Raw genomic sequence first — 17706 nt, forward strand, 5'->3', positions numbered from 1 at the left:
AAAAAAAGAATGAGAAGACTTATCGCATGGCACTGAAAGTGAAAGCAATCACACTTCAACACAATCAGTAAACCATTATCGCTAATTGATTTTTGACAGCAGTTATTACGAAGGTATCTCGTTAACGTTGCGGTTCTCTTTAAGCGTCTCGAGTGGAGTCCTTCTTGTTTAAAATCCAGTTTCCTGAATATGTTCAGCTCCCTCTATAGTATGTTAATGGGCTGTAATGAAATAAATGATGGACAGCGGTTTGTTTGAGCATTCCTCTTTTGTCTATTTTTCCCTAGTTGGTTTTGGAGGTTAGGAAGCTGAGTTAAATGTCAAAGAAGGAGGCAATTTAACTGTCCCTGAAGCAGTTCTTTAAAAACCAGAGTAATGCAAACCAGGCGCCTTAAGATTCCCTTCCTTGGAATTTTAACTAGGGGGCTCCAGATAAACTGTAGTTTCTTCTTCTCCACCTCTTTGGGTTCAGATGTATCTCTAATGTTCAAGACATCCAGTGTAGCTGTCTTTGTGTATTGACATTGCCAGTTTTTTAACGTCTCTGGCTTGAATATTGTCACAGCTCGTTCAAAGGGACCCAGTGGTTAAATCGTCGATTAGAAATTAGCGTGCAGCTGTTTGGGTTGGCGGGCCTGCGAGTGAAGGAGGAGTGCTAAAGTCATGTTTTTATTGCTGAATTTCCATTTGGATAACTTCTGCATAGTTCCCCCTCTGATAGCGTGATCACCATACGTGCCCAATTAAAGCCAGGAAAATAAACACGGAGTGCGACTGTGGAACGGCATTGTTGAAGGCAAATGGATGAGGTGTGTGAAATACCTTGAAGTTGATGAAAATGGAAACTTTTAGTTGGGACTGCTTCCTGCCCGTCCAACACACCCATTTTTTTACCACACACACTCAGCGAGACTAATAAAGTACATACGTAGCAGCACACTCTTTTACTCACTGGGCTTTGGGAGGGAGATTTTCGTAGTCGCCTCAGCAGCAGGACTTAAAGACGAGTCGCTGACGAGAGCAACAAGAAATGCTCCGCCCCCGCACTTTCTCCCGAGGCACGTTTACTGTGGTTGTGATCAAACCCTCTTACTCACTGTCTGCTGGACTTCCTTTGAGTCCAGTGCAACATGGTGTAACAGAGAGCTAACAGTGCTCCCTTTAAAAGAGGGTGGCAGACATGGGACTGCAGGAGGGGTGTCACAGCTGGGAAGTTGGCTGTGTGCAAGTCCCTGCTGCTCACATGGGGGAATCTCGCCAGCGACGTGTCCCTCGCTCGTTTCAGTCTTTGTTTTGGTGTGTGCCTCGTGTTTTCCCTCCTCCTCCTCGTCCCATGTTCCTCCTCTTCCCTCCTGCTGTTTTAAAGGGACGGTGCAACCCAAAATAAAAACACATTGTTCCTCTTACGTGTAGTCCTGTTTATCCATCTAGATTGTTTTAGTGGGAGTTTTCAGCCGCAGATACAATGGAACTAGACAGCACTCAGCCTGTGGTGCTCAAAATGTCAGAAAACACATTTGACAGATTCAACAGCAATGTCTCTTTCCAGAAATCATGACATGGTTACTCAAAATAATCCACAGAGCTCGTTGTGAGCAGTTTCATGTAGGAACTATTTTATCTCTTCACACCTGCAAACGTATCACCATGCAGAAAATGGCGTGATCTACTACTCTAGCTAGTGAAGCTAACTAAGCTAGCTAACGTTACAGCTCAGTTTTGACCCTGTATTTGCTAGGTCTCACGTGTAGAAGAGATTTAATCTCAATGGGACTAGCTAGTAGCTAGCAAACTAGGCTTGTAAGATCACTAGGGTTATAGCTAAGCCAAGGAGGACGCCATTAATGTTTGTCTTGAGCTGTCACGAACACGGGACTCTCGTCCATGAGTAGATACTTCCTGTTTAGTGATACAATTCGGGGATGTAGTTCAGTGGGAAAAAAGTCCACAGGCCTCTCATGTAGGAAGTATTTTCTTTATACTGACCTAGACACCCAGCCATATCATTGGACAGAAGGGACAAGCGGTTTGTCTTCACGACAGCATGTGATGTAAACATTAATGGCGTCCTCCTTGGCTGAGCGGAAGCAATAGCGGGCTTACTTAGCTTCGCTAGCTAGCCTAGTCTAGCTCCTACACAACCTTTATTCAACTAGGAAGTCGCATTGAGATAAATTCACTTTAACAAGTTCGACCTAGCCAAGACGGGGTCAAAATGGCACATCAACTCGTATAACATGGCAGCAATAAGTATAAAAATACATTTTAAAATACAGTTCGTAGACAAAGCAACAATATTTAGGCATGTGTGAAACAACTGGAGCTGAAACTGCTCACATCGAGGTCTGTGAATTATCTTAAGCAACCGGGTCATGATTTCTGGAAAGAGACATCACTGTTGAGTTCTTCAAACGTATTGTTTTTGGCGTTTTGAGCACCACAAGCCAAGTGCCATCCATCTCCATTATATTTGATAGATGGCAGATATCCCTGAAACAATTGAGATGGATGAATAACACTGTAGGTAAGAGGAAAAAAATGCATTTCAGAATTTGGGGTGAACTGTCCCTTTCACACTATTTAATCCTTTCATTAAACCACTGGTGTGTTTTTTGTTATTCTCGTGTAACGAGGGTGTTTTTCTGCAAATGAAGTGCTTGATTGTTTAACAGAAAACGTGTCTCGGTGAGCGGTCCAGCTCACTGTTGCGCAGTGAAAGTCTTGGACTGTGAACTGCTGGAGTGTCGAATCATTGGCACAGAGCACAAAGCTGTAGAAGTCGAGCCCTGGGACAGCAAAGAGCCGAGAAGCTCGGCTGGTTGAGCCGATAACTGTGCACCACAGAAGAGCTTGGAGTGGATTTGGGTTGAGAGACGCCTTTGAACCTCTGGCGAGTACATCTCTGATCCCCACGCCTCCATCTCTCCATCCCAGAAGTTGTGGCTCTGTAAATAATGCCAGGCATGATATATAAGTGAGTGCCAGTGCACTCAGATCTCAGGCCAGGCGTAATTCTTTTCATTTGGGTTTTAGCACTGAAACGTCTCGTATTTCACTGCGCTGACACAAGGGAAATCGGAAAACTTAAAGCTGTCAGGATTAAGTATTTTGTTGGCATAAAATAGCGAGCTGTCGAAACAACTGGGTCAGTGCGAGTGCATTCAAAACAGAACGTATATGTTTACCATGCATCTTAAATTAGCCTATTGACATGTAGACTTCGTGTATGTCAACAGTTGAATGTTTTTCCTGAGGTGCCCTCCTTTGAATGTGTCTGACTCTTTTATAACCACACACATGCTACTATTAGCCCAGAGGTGTAATGGGGCTTAAGCTGCAAGTTAGCACTCGGATTGTTAACATGAACTCAGTCATGACTGTCGGGTCTCGGAGGGGGGAAGCTTCAGTCCATGCTGTTCCCTCAGTCAGTCTCTTAACTCTGCTCACAACCTCTTTACACCCCCGAACAGCCCTCTGTGTTCCCCTCACACACACACACACACATTCCAGCTGAATCAACAGCTGCACCGTTGCAGCGCGGCTCAGGAAACATGCCTCTGCTATGTTGATTGCTGCTGTTTTCATACGTATACACACAGTCACGTGTGTCGAACACATGTGCTCGCTCTCTCTCAGGACATCGCCTTAATGATATCCTGTTTGATTTCACGGACACGCCAGCTGCAGACCTCTAAGAACCAATCATCGTGTCAAGGTTGTGCCATGAAACCGATCAGAACTGAGTCATTTATGTATTTATTCGTCTCGGAGAGGGTGGGGTGGCAGAGAAGAAAGGGTGTAGGTAACTTAATTTGTGCAAATATCGTGACCCATTTGAGAGGTATTTGCTAGCCCCCTTCATAAAAATAAACGCCATCCACCCTTTTAAAATGGTGTGTGGTCTGTCAGAAATCAGTCCCATCTGCAGAGCGCTGCCAAGAACAGCAGCGCTGGACAGGAAACGGGTCTCTCTGAACAAGGCCCTTTTAGAGAAAAAGTTGATGAGGCATGGGCCATATAGTTTGATAATTGTAGGAAAATATAATTGGAGTTACTTCTGATATGATACTTCTGTCATTTTTATCACAAGCTTTAACTTTACGGGGGTTTTACGTCGACCTAGTCGCTCACAAAGGACTGGATGAGGCGATTGCACTGTGGATTAAGAGATTTTAAAGACATTTTTATATGCAAGTCACAATCGCTCATTTGCTCCCACATTGCCTGTGTAATTTCAACGACCTCCGACAGTTGGTGACAGTGTTATATTTCTTTAATTTGTGCTTTTAAATTGAAAAGCCCCGCTGACATAATCCAGGCACATCTGTCAGTGTTCTAGCAGCATGATGTTAGAGGAGACCTATTATGCTTTTATGTTTTTTTCCCTTTCCTTTCCCTCTTGTGCAAGAGGGAAAGGAAAGGGTTAAAAAGGCCAAAGTCCGCAGCAGGCCCTCTCTCCCACAGAAAACACTGCTTCTGAAACGCCTCGTCAGTAGTCCCGCCTTTAATTCAGTGACTTTGTGACATCACACTACGTCACTGAGTCACCACATTTGCATGATTTATACCCTCGCGTCTAGAATTGATGTAGCACAGCTGCTCTGTTGTTGTTCGCTATGCTGGTTCAGGCGTGTGCGAGCTGACCAATCAGAGGACACTGGGTATTCAGGAGGGCCTTAAAGAGACAGGAGCTAAAGCAGGACAGATGAGGAATACAGTGCTGCAGAGAAAACTGATGTTTTTTAACCCAAAATAAAATAATGAACCTGAAAATGAACAAAATATGTCTCAAAAACCCAAAAATGCCAAAATTTGGAGGCAGAGTTAATGGAATCTCTTTTTTACCACTGGGAACAGAATGTCCTTTAATATTGTTATACTTCCAGCTGTTGTTTTGATCACATGACCTCAGTTGATGTAGGAACAGTTTTAGCTGCTGGGTATCCGTGATTTATTGTCCTCGCTCACATATACCAGACACCAGCAGGAGGGCGTCATGTTGTAGATTAGAGTCGCCTGTGCCTCGGGCTGGTATGAAGCCCAGCAAACACAGAAGAACTCATCAGATTTTGGTTTCGGGCTGATTGTTATTGCATGTAAAACCATTCTGAGCGAATAGACTGATACTGTTATTGCAGCACTTGTGATAATATTGCAGAGAATGAAGGATGGGAAGGTTTCCAGTGGGAGGACAGTAATGGGCGATCGTTAACATGCTGGATGCTAAAGCTGGAACCGATTTTCAGCGTAGTGACTTTGATGATACCACGGAAAAATTCCTGACAGAAATAGTTGAGTGACATCATCTGAAAGGAATTCTCCTTTTATTTTCATTGCACAAAAACGATACCAAATTCCTCTCGGTTCCCTGATTCATTCAGTAGAAACGGGACGTAAACATGGGGGCACATGCAGGGGGGATCGTGAGAGGAGTGTTTCTCTCCAATTAGATGAAGAACGTTAATGCCCAAAGATATGCAACTCGGGCCAAGAGCTTAGGAGAGAGAAGGAAGAATGTAGAAAAACATCAATAAATAAGCTTTTGTTGTACAAATGTGTTTTGCAATGATGTGATTGGCTTCCAGCAAACTGTTTTATGAGGGTTTTTTTCTCAGTATTGCAAAATCCTGTTCCGTTGAACAGACAGATTTGCCTTTGAAGGAAGAGTTCTTAATTTTACAACACAGAGAGCCTAAAAAAAGAAATCACAGCTTGCTTTGATAAGTCGAACCTGTGGTGCTGTTTGTCCAGCTAGATCAGAATTCCTTTATTAGACCCGCAAAGGGGGAAATTTGTGTCTTCTCTCGAATATAATTGAACTGGATGGCACTCAACTTGTGGTTTTCAAAATAATAAAAGAAAATAAAGCAGGTTTGAAAAACTCCACCGCAATGTCTCTTTCCAGAAATCATGACTCACTTACTCAAAATTATCCACAGACCATGTTGTGAGCAGTATAATGTAGAAACTATCATCTGTCTACTGAGCTACACCTTCCAACCATATCACCGCAGCCATAACCGTGCATCTGCTCATCGACGAGAGGCTAGTGCTCGTGACTGAGCTGTTAGCTTTGTAGCTAGCCTCTCACCCGTGAGTAAATGCACAGTCAGTAAAAAAGAAGTATTTCATCGTTGAAAAGATGGCCTTGCATAAAACTGGGCTGTCTGTGCAGTAGAAAGACGCAAATATTTTTTAAATTGGTGCCACATCTCCAGAGAAAACTGAGAAAATGAGATGTGGTATTCCCTTTTGCTCAAGGTAGAGAAACTACAATAACCAGAACGCACTGCAACGTAACAAACTATTATATTACAGCTAGACGATACAGTAAAATATGTTTTTGAGAACATTTTAGGTGAGAATTAGATGATGAGCAGGACTGTGGGTCATATTTGATCAGTACTGCCTTGTTTTACAGTTTGATCAGATTTAGTTCGACGCCCCTCACTCAATCTGAGAGAAAGAGAGCGAGGGCAGCTCTCTCTCTATCCGGTTATAGTGTCTGTGTATCTTGAGTAAGTGGGTCATGACTTCTGGAAAGAGAAGCGGTCGAGTCTTTCAAATGTATTTTTTGGTGCTTTGAGCTCCAAAAGCCGAGTGTCATCTAAATCCATTATATTGGAGAGAAAGCAGACATCTGGACGGCCGATTTCTCCAAAACTTGGCAACTCACACCAAAACAATTTCGATAAATAGCTCTACAGGTAAGAGGAAAAATATGTATTTTGGAGTGCAACAAACTTAATACAGGTTGCTTCAACTTCAAAAGCTGTAGAAGTTGCAGAATAATGCCATGGGCACCTTATTCTGTTGATCGTCTTGGCTCTTCGTTTTTAATGTGTGATTATGGGAGGTTTTAGAAAACCAGTGAGGCTTGAAAGGGCTTCCAGTCAACCATCATGGACTCGAGTCTACAGCTGCAGAGAACAGAAAGGCACGCATCAGACCTTCCAAGGCTGTCTCTCTGTTTAACAGGTGTGTGAGACAGGCAGTGGATAAGCTGTCAGAAATCGTTGTAAAGGATGCCAAACAGACCATGGTACTTCCAGAACAGCATATGGAGGAATTTAAGCACTTCCCTTTCTGATTTGTGCACCGGTTCCCCCGGAACACAGGCTGTAGTTGTTATTATTTGGCGATGCAAAAAAAAAAAGCAGATTTATTTTGAATCTGTTTGTGAAATGATGAGAGCCGCTGCAGTGCCAATAAAGCCGAACATCTAATCTTCATTTGGAGCACTGATGGCTCTTAATGCGCCCTCTCTCCCATCTGAGTTACAATTGGTGGCTCATTGCTTAATGCGCTCGACCTCCGAGGAGCATTAAGTGCTGCTCATGTAATGGCTTGAAGCAGTCCTCGGGTGCTCGATCACGTGGCTCAAACTTTGGGAAATTCATATCTTCTCCACCCCGAAAACACAAACCCCTGGAAAGTATTAAAACAAACAAAAGGCCGCAGGATCTTTGTGAAAACAAAGCTAGTGCACATCGAGGACAGGGCCATTAGGAGCATTCTCACATCTTTGGAAGGTTTTTCCCCTTTTCTTCCTCTTTTTTTCTCCCACTAACACCCACTCGTCATGACAAACCGCTCTCATGGGGTTTGTTTGTGGGTTTGTAGCAAGAAAGCCAAGCAAGGTGAGAGCTTCCTCATGGTTGAAAAGAGTAGCAGGAGGTTGGGTAATAGATTTCCCCTCACTGAAACGCTGACAGCGTCTTACTGTTTTTCTGTGCTGCAAGCAGCTGGCTTTTTTTCACATCGATACACATGTTCCTGGTTTACGATGAGTAGACTTGTCAAAGGGCTCTTGCGTAGATTGTTATTGGCATGTTTCATATGTAGCAAAGCCAAGTGTATTCGGTGCCTTTTCTTTATTGTTTTCGTCTTTTCGGTGGTGTTGCATCGGGAGGACTTGGGTGTTGAGCGGAAACGTAGAAATGTCTGGAAACATCAAATAAGCTTATATCATCAGACATGTTTAAACTGGACTCAGCTCCTCTGACTTCTCTGGGATCTCTTACCTAGAAAGATGATTTATGTGTGTTTTAGACATTTTATTTCATGCAAGACTTCTTTTTCGTAACTGCTGGCAGCCAAATCGTGTTTCACTCATTGTTTCTCTTAAATCAGCAAAATGAGTGTTTGTTAATTTAGGAGAAGCAGTGGGTAGTTGTCCACACTTCAAGTTAAGCCAAAGCCTCGTTGAAATACTGGCAAAAATCTACAAAGCTCCTATTTAATACTGAGTGGAGCCCAATGGATACTAGTCCTTGAAGTCTGCAATGGAAATGGTTTCGCCAGTGCCTTCAGTGGTATTTTTGCTAATTGTGATGTCATTTCTTGGAGTCAGGAAAACCATGATAAATGATAAGTATTGACGTAATGTCATAAATGGAAAGAAGTTGAAAAACAAGTTTTTTTCATCAAATTTCACTAAATAAAAACACAAAACTTTGATCCAAAAGATTTCTGCATGGAGAAACATGAACAAAATCTTTCTTAACTTTCCATAACTTATTTAAACTATGTGCCTGTTTGAGTTTTTGAGATATGCTCATAAAAATGAATCGCTCACCTTTAACGGGGCGGTCTAACAGCGCAATAAATTACATTTGTATAACCATAATAACAAAACATCTGTAGGAGCTCCAACACTATTTATAGTTAATTGCTGAAATATATCATATGCAACTTTTCTGCATTAAAAAGTCTAAAAACAACTCGATCTTTGTTACATTTATCGCTCAGTTGTGTACTTGTGTTATCCCAAATGTTTCCAACAATGTTCAAACCCAGAGAAATCCACAGGATTACTGAAGGTAACAGTTTGTTTAATTTGATCACCTGTCCCTATAACAGATGAGACACTCGGTAAAGGCCTTACCTCCACCGAGGCCCAACATTAAATCAAGCCTAATCCAATATATAAAAAAGAACATTACCAACCACATAGATACGCCTGATTTATTTTAGTTATTTTCTCATCAAGGTCCATGCATTACTCCCTGACAAAATGTTAAAGAAAGTGAGAAAAAATTACTGGCTCCACTCCGAAGTGGTCTGTACTGGACCGAGACCAATCCTCCATCCAAGTTTCATGGAAATATGTTCAGTAGTTTTTGTGTAATCCTGCTGACAAACCAACCAAAAAATCAACACAGGCAAAATCATAACCTCATCTGTGAACTGTCTCAGCAACGTGTCCAGATTTTCATCAGCAATGATGGTTGTTTAACAACAACTCCCATGATCCCATGCTTCTAACATCTTTATTTAAAATGGATGATTTTGTTTGAGGTTTTTTTTTTTTGTTTTTTTTTTGCAATGACTGACGATGCTGCAAAACCTCACCTGGAAGGTAACATTTCAGTGAGACAGTGACTTGTTTTTAGACGTTTTCACTTGTCCATCCGTACATTTCTTTTACTTAATACAAGCAAGAAACACAGTGTATTCATTGTTTATTTGCTTGTTTTTGTAATGGCACTTTTTCCACTGCATCTGAAGCTTCTTTTAAAAAACCTCGAGAGAAGCTTCAAATGTTAAAAAATGACATTATGCACAGCCCTAGACATCATGATGATCAACATGCTGTATACAGGCTGCCAGTTTGTTATTTTTCTACTTCCTGACATGCTGCAAACTAATGTAAGCAGAGTTCAGAGTGTGCCGCTAAAAAACTGTATAACCATGATTGCCAAGACTGAAGAGTCAAGATTGTATTTTGTATTTTTGTTTTTCCCTGCCAACACGCACTCTCTGCAAATACTGATATCTGTGATCCTTCACTGTCTTCCAGATCATGGATGAGACCCAAACGCAGATAGCCTGGCCGTCCAAACTGAAAATCGGTGCCAAGTCCAAAAAAGGTGACTTTTTTTTCTTCCTAAATCCTTGATTGTTCTTATACTGGCTTCATGAACTGCTTTTATTGCTTTTGCCTTGTTTGACTCGAGTGTTTGGTGAGTGATGATTTCAAAATAAATATTTAACTTTCACTGCCTTTCACTACATCTAACAGAAACGCACTGTCGCAGGAAATTTCTGAGATCTTTAGCGTCAAAACTAACCGCTTAACTAAACTTGACGTGTGAATCTGTAACAACATATTTGAGGTTAATGATTGCGTCAGTCTTTGAACCAGAAGTATGTTCCCAGGAAAGACATTGGACAGACAAGAGGGAAGAATATCGAGGTTGCACTGGCATTAATTATTAAAAAGGTAATTGAGAAGTTTGAAAAGATGAAAGCTTGCATGTTTTCAGCTCCTCATCTGCACTGAGGAATTTGTGATTTTGCTGTGGAGGCGGGCGGAGGGATGGGAAGTCGCTTGTATCGGGGCCCACGCATTTATTGGCCAGAGTTGCTCAAGCACTCTGTTACCAATAAAACATTATCACGGTTATTTAAAGCTCTTCCGGGAGGGGGGTTAGACAGGGTTTGAGCGGAACGGGGTGAGGAGTAGGTGTAGCCGTGCCCACTTTGTTGTCCCTTGGGGGATTGCCAGTGTGCGTCTTCAAGCCAGATGTGGAATCCAACAACATTATATAACTTCCTCACTCGCTCTGTACAGAAAATAGTTGACAGGTTACGTCAGAATCTTTGACATTTTTTCTCTCTGGATAATTAATCAACTGTAAATTCTGGCAAACATTCCTCCCAAGTATTAGTTCATTCACAAAACTCGTGTCCGACACCACCTGGGAATGATGTTCCCTGTACAAAGTGAGGATATTTAAAATTCGGTCCCATGATTTGCAGCATGTCAGATTTTTTTCTTCTGTGTTGCGTAAACCGAGAGGAAGAATGTCGGATTCTCACTTTATCTTATGAGCGAATGCGGTTGTGTGAGAAGAGACGAGTGGAACTGAGCATGTGTTTCAACAACCTGAGCTCATGGGAGGGAGTGAAGACAAGACAGAGGGATGGATGGCTAAATGAAGAGTGCTGTACTTCTTACAGAGTCAGCAGGCTTAAAGAGGCAGTCTGTAAGATATGGCCGGTTTAAAACATTCAATAAATGAAATCACATTATCAACAGAATGTAAACAAGAGTTGTAGGTCAGATCTATCATTTACTTATCATGCTGTTCTGTCACATATTTTACCTTTATCAAAAAATTTGCAGCTGCTTGCAATTCAGATTAGATTTCAAATAATTGTGTAGCCCTATATGACACCACCAAATTAAGTGCACTGTTAACTCGAATGTAACAATTGATTTTTCTTGGTTTAAACATTATTTGGAAGTATACAACCCAGCAAAATATATAACAGAGGTAAAGCTGTTTTTAGTCATTTATGCCTCTAAAAGGGCACTATGTAGTTTTGGAGAATAAATCGAAACTCAGAATTGTAATATGTAATATTGATGAGGTAATAATACAAACTCAGAAATATTTATCTGAATAAACAAGCTGTTCTCAGAGGAAAATAAGGTCCCCAGAACACAGTTTGAAGCTAGAAAGGTGGCAGGGTCCGCCACATATAAGTAAAAAGTAAAAGTATGAAACTGTGTTGTCCTTTTAAGGTCAGTTTGTGTATTTAATCATTAAAATGAAGCGATGACTCAAAGATCTTTCTCTCTCTTTTGATTAAAATTTCTTCCACAAAACTTCACAGTTCACCTTTGTTAAATTCTACTGTGAATAAATGCAGAGACGCAGCACCTGGTGGTTAAAAAACCTCCATGAACTCATCAGGAAAATTACTGGAGACAATCATCCACATTCCTTTCATCACTCATCACTTTCATTGGAGGAGATGACCCACACAGCACTCACTCGCTCTGTCCTAAAAATAGCTGATGACGTAATTGTTTTGTTTTGTCAGTGCAGATGAGTTTAATTGATCCGAATCTAAAATCGGACTCTTTAAGTATTAAGTTTTCCTTGTTTTCCTGAAATACTGAATGAGCGTCGTCTTTCATGTGCGGTCTGGAATCGGTTACTCTCGGCAGGATAGCGGCAGATGTGAGGGGGATTTGTACGTTTGTAACCTCTCGCCTGACAGGGCCACACTCCATCAAAATGCCAGCTCCTCTGTTTTCATTCGTCACCTGCAGCTAGCTGTCCTTGCCACCTGCATGAATGTGATAAGGCCAGTTGTTAGCCTCAGGGGCAAGCCACCATCAGTGCACCGTTAGTGATTTGATACAGTGAGGAGGCGTATCGCTCACACACGAGGACAGCTCCGCACCTTCAGGATGGCCAATGTGAGATTTTTAAAGATTTTGTCGTGATTTTAATCTTTGAAACTGTTTTGATTTGATGAAGTGTCTTAATACTGCCGCTGCTTGCCAACTGTCTGTATCAACATTTCCGCAGATGTTTTGAATGAGAAACACAAAGCCAAAAGGACTTAATTCCCTTCATTTGTGTGGTATTTTTGAATGTAGTCCTCAGCTGGAAAAATGCTTCAGCTTTGCCAGTACAGCGCTCCGGGTCAAAAGGTTTCTTCTCTGTCAAGTGGAACTGTGTAAAATCTGTGTGACTTTCTGCAGCTGCGGGTCTCGTGTTATGTTTGCTTTTCTAGGTGTTGTGTGTGCCAAATTAAGACTTAAGGTGTTCATTTTTTATTCCACAATCAATCATCAAAAAAAGAGCACGCAGCACAGTCCATTTCAAAAATGCGGGGGTGTTCTACATCACGACTGCAACGCTCGTTTAGGCCGGCTAATGTTTGCCAGATGTGCTGTGCAGGTCAGACACTGGAAGAACCCTACTCCCTCTGATGGTCGCAGCGGGTACCACAAGAGGAAGTGGAGGGATTACTATTGTTCACATCAGCAGCTGTATGATGGGAAATTTTCCTGGAGCCACTGCTGAGACTTTGATGGGGCTCTGACCTGTCTTTCTGCTCTTTTTTTCCTTTTGTTTTCTCCGGTTTGTTTTCCTGTCTCAGACTGCAGCTTGGTTTTTGTTTAGTTCCTGCCCCTCGAGCCTTCGAGGAGCTGTCGTTACTCTCTCATTTGATCTAGCATCTCCTGTAGAGTGTGTTGAGCTTGCCTGACCTCTGTGTCACACTAACAAGATCAGTGCTTGCTTGTTTGCTGGCATTCTGTGGTCCCCGTAGTTCCTAGAGAGCTGAACCTCCTTCGGGAACAACTGAATTCTTCACTCTAGCCAACACATGTTCTGAGTTCCTGTGCTCTTCTCTCATTTTTGCAGCTGTACAATGAATGCATATGCACAGAAATGGGTTTTTAAAGCTGCAGTTCTTGTGGGCCATAACTCAGTCCTCAGGCGAACTTAGACTCCATCTTCAATCACAGGTCTGCATATCATTATCACTCTTGTATCTTGTGCAGGTTTAACACATCTGCTCACTTGCACAGCAGTATTCACCTGAATGCCCACATGTACAGCCTTCATACCAATATGCATTTCCATTTTTTAATTTGTCAGTGAACTTTGTTTCTCACTTTCTAACATATGCCCAGCACACTATAAATAAACGGTCTAACTATGTACATCAGCATTTTACTATTCAAATCAAGAAGAGGAAAAGAGCTGAACCGTTAGTGAAGTCATACAAAGTCTACTTGTACAGAGGGTTATAAATTCAATTCACTTACTCAACATTTGGTTAAACATATTAAGTCCCTTTTCAACCTTTTACATTTTAAATATTTCCAAAAAACAGCTTTATCTTATGGTTTTGTCTAGGGTTGTACCGATCCGATCACGTGACTCGGAAATCGGGGCCGATCACGCCACTGAAGACTCGATCGGGACTCGGACGTTACGACCCGATCAGAGATCGGTTTTATATATATTTATTTAGTCATTATTTGTATTAGATTGTTGATATATGGGCTATTGGTGATTCAAAATAAAAAAAATAAAATGAGTATTTACTACCACCGTTTACGACATGCGCATGCGCAGAAGACCAGCACGCCAGTTTGTTTTGAAGCGGAGTGGCGAGTTGTGGCGCACCATGTCTGCTGTGTGGAAGTATTTTAAAGTGAGTGACGAGAACGATGCAGTTGCAAACTGTCAGATATGTAAATTTGGGATATCGAGGGGTGGTAAAATATAATAAAAAATAAGGGACACCTTGGATAGTTTTCTTCGATCTTTTTAATTTTTTAAATGTATTATAAGAGTATCGGATCGGGACTCGGTATCGGCAGATACTCAAAAATCAAAGGACTCGGACTCGTATCGGGGGCAAAAAACCCTGATCGGAGCATCCCTAGTTTTGTCCACTTGTATAACTGAATGTTATTAGTGAAGTGTGACAAAATAAATGAACTTTCTGAATGGAAGACTGAAACTTGAACTGAGATATTTCGTCCCAGGAATGTGCCCTCAAAACAAGGCAGACTACATGTCAAACTAAATATAAGATTATCTCACTTAGTTTAGAAATATGGTGCTTGAAATTACATGTTTTTGTCTTGACATACTAGTTAGTTAGCTTATAATAAGTGTTCCATCCTTGAGGTGAATGTTTCTACAGACGTGCTCGTTGGAACTAGTTAAAAATATCTCAAGTGAAGACAAAGTTAATTATCAAGACGAGGCAAGTGACATTTACTCGACTACCTTTTGAAAGGAGTGCACAATCCATTTATACTGTAAACAAGGAGGTGGAAGTAAAAAGTAGCAGAAAATGTGAATACTTAAGTACAGTTTTGAGGTACTTGACTTGAGTAAATGTACTTGGTTGCCTTCGATCACTGCTAAAAACCAGACTGAATGTAACATTATTCCACTTGATCAGATCTTCAGTTTCTTGCAGTGTGGTTTGGTTGTTGTAGGTAGCTCTTTATCATCAAAAGCCTTCTGTAAGTGTGTGACTTCCCATCGGGTTTTTCACTCCCAAGCTCCTTGAAAGTCTAAACATGCACTCGTGGGGTTCTCCGAGGTCTCAGCGACTTTGTTCCAGAAAGTCCTCTCTTGAAGCCCATACTGTAGATCTGAGATGCTGCAAGTGTGTGTGTTTTTGTGGGGAGGGGTATTCCTGGAAGGGGGCTCAGTCGACTTCCTGCTGCTCGGTACAGTTAACACAGGGGCGACGGACCGTGAGTGTGTAGTTACATGTGTGTGCACGTTTTTGAATCTGTGTGCGTGCATTCATGTGTTTTCACATTAGTGTTCTCCAGGGGTCGAGCATGCGGCAGAGCCAGATGTAGGCTGCGCAGACACGAGCATTAGCTTTGAATGGTTTAGGTATGCAGTGTTTGGTTATTTTAACTGAAGTGTTCGGAGGTCCTTGGAAGCACCGTTTAGTCAAGCTCCTTTAGGTCCTTTACTTGCACGGTTTTTGTGTGCACCGCTGAGTGTATTTGCACAAAAATTAAAAGATATAATTTTCTGTTGCAAGGTGGTGTTTCTTGGGGAAATAGCTTTTGTTCTGTGACAGCTGATGAAGAGCACACTGAGATGTTAAAAAAAGTCTCTGTGAAGTTTGATAGTCCACATAACATTTTCTGGAGCTTCACAGCAAAACAGCTCTGCAGCATTCTCCTACACAAACTGAAGTAGATGGTGACCAAAAGAAAAGTAGTAAAATGGCTCTGTGCAGCTCATCCAGCATAATCCAAGTCTCAGGAAGAGATCCTGAACTTTAAGAACTTAAATTGGCTCCTTACGGCGTAATCACAGTCTCCAGAAGCCCAGATATCCCAAACCGATTTGAAAATAAGTTATTTCCACCATTTTCTAAGCTGAAATTGCCACTGTAGCAGCTAAGCTATAAGCGTTAGCGGCACCCCATCTGAGCCGGGTGCTCAAGCCTGACCACAGGTTGAAGGCACGAATAACATCTTTCCCTAGCCAACACTTGTCCTGCTGCTTGATTTGAGAAGATACAGACTTACTTTACACCGCTTTTTAAGCCCAAGTCTTTACTGTAGCTGCTAAGATAATAACGTTCATGTGCGGTGGCTGCACTAGCCTGGCAGTGTCAGGGGTGTAAATACGAAAATGATTACGCCGGATGAGCCGTATGGAGCCATTTTAGGTTTTTAACGTTTTTAAAACGTCCCATCTACTTCAGTTGTTGAGGAGAATGCTGCAGAGCTTCAGAAATGTTTTGTGGACTACAAAACTTCACCTGATTTCCCATCAGCATGTGGGTGAAAAGACAATGACTGAATTTTCATTTCTGGGTGAAAATGAGGTGATAAGCATCACATGACCTTCTGTGTCTTCTATTGAGGCTAAATTGCAGCAGAACAATCGTCTGCAGCTCGAAGTGTTTCCGTGCGCCCTGCTGACTGATGGATTGACTGAATATGATTCCCCTCCCTCCTCCCCGCACGGTGTGGTCGCTTGCCGACTTAAATGAGACTCGGCGGATATCAAAGCGGCAATTACTGTTGCAGAGCTGTTCTCTGACGCGCTGTAATTTGTTGACAAATGCAGACTGCTGTGTCTCGTTTGATTAAATGGGTTTAACTTGTGTTCCCACTCACAAACTCTATCTCTGCCCTTAATCAACGCTGACTCACTCACACACTCACTCACACACTGAACACATGCTCTGATGTTTCTCTGTCTTCCCCCTGCAGATCCTCACATCAAGGTGTGCGGGAAGAGGGAGAATGTGAGGGAAGCCAAAGACAGAATCATGTCAGTCCTTGACACAAAGGTACAGTGAACGTCTTTATCTCAACATGAGTCTGTGTGCAGTCTTCCTTTTTGTTCTTTGTGTCTCTCTTTCTCAGCCTTTCCTGGCCTTTTTAGTAGACTGAATCTACTTCCCCTCTGCTCTCCCGCTGTCCAAGTGACAGATTGCGCTCAGCAGCGTGGTGCATCTCGGCTCTAATCTCGCCAGATACTCACATCCCGAGCTTTTGCTTTGTGGATTGCAGTGTGTGTGCACCGCAGGCTTCATTGCCATGGCAGCACAAGAGATCACGTACCTGGGCGGCTGCGCTGTAGCACCCCCTGGGGGCAGGCAATCATCCCTGCACTTTTGAGCAGCCGCAGCAACACATGATTGGCTTAGTTTGAAGCATTTCATATGGTTTTGTCACGAAACGGTCATTTTCATCTGGCAGACGCAGCGGAGGAATTTAATAATTTGATGCTCTTTTTTATTTACTGCATATTTTGTTGCTCATTTGCGTCTCTGTCCAAATAACTGCAGCATGTGAAAATGTTTAAAAGAGGGGAAATTGTAAGGTTTTGGTCTTGTGACTATTTAGATTTAGTAAAAGGGGACAGATGTTGCCCGGGTCATTCAGTGAAGCAGCAGTTCTAATCGGAGGAGCAGGATGAGAACTAGAGCTGCAATGATTAATAGATTATAGCTATTAGTTAAGACTATTTTGATAAACAATTAAGCAGAAATTTGCTGATTCCAGCTTCTTAAATGCAAACTTTCTGGTTTCTTTAATTGTCTATAACAGTAAACTGATTATCTTTAAGTCTTTAGAGGACTTTGGCATATCCTGATTGACATTTTTCACCATTTTCCAGACAACTAAGTGGTTAATCGAGAAAATAATCTATAGATTAATCTTAAATTAAATTGCGATCCTAATGAGAACCAGAGAGTACATTTTTATTGTTGGTTTGTTTACACACTTTAAATGTCACATGGCTATTAAAACAGACACATCTGATTTGATCAGTGATCATGTCTGTATAGTGAGTTTAATGAGCTGTATGTGGTGATACTGGAGACGGTATCATGCCTCAGGAACATTATCGACTGCACTGTATGTACTAGATGGCTTCCATGACC

At 41.9% G+C, this 17706-nt stretch overlaps 1 protein-coding gene across 1 annotated transcript in view; it reads left to right on the forward strand.

Annotated features, from left to right (window-relative positions):
* Positions 1–17706, forward strand: part of LOC141009924 (protein bicaudal C homolog 1-like) — a 68248-nt gene that overhangs the window by 21115 nt on the left and 29427 nt on the right. Inside the window, exons 3-4 of the mRNA XM_073482670.1 lie at positions 9803–9872; positions 16526–16605. Of these exons, the coding sequence (XP_073338771.1) occupies positions 9803–9872; positions 16526–16605 (150 nt within the window). The remainder of the gene's footprint in view (positions 1–9802; positions 9873–16525; positions 16606–17706) is intronic.

The sequence above is a fragment of the Pagrus major genome, chromosome 15, assembly GCF_040436345.1.
Source record: "Pagrus major chromosome 15, Pma_NU_1.0".
Taxonomy (NCBI): Eukaryota; Metazoa; Chordata; class Actinopteri; order Spariformes; family Sparidae; genus Pagrus; species Pagrus major.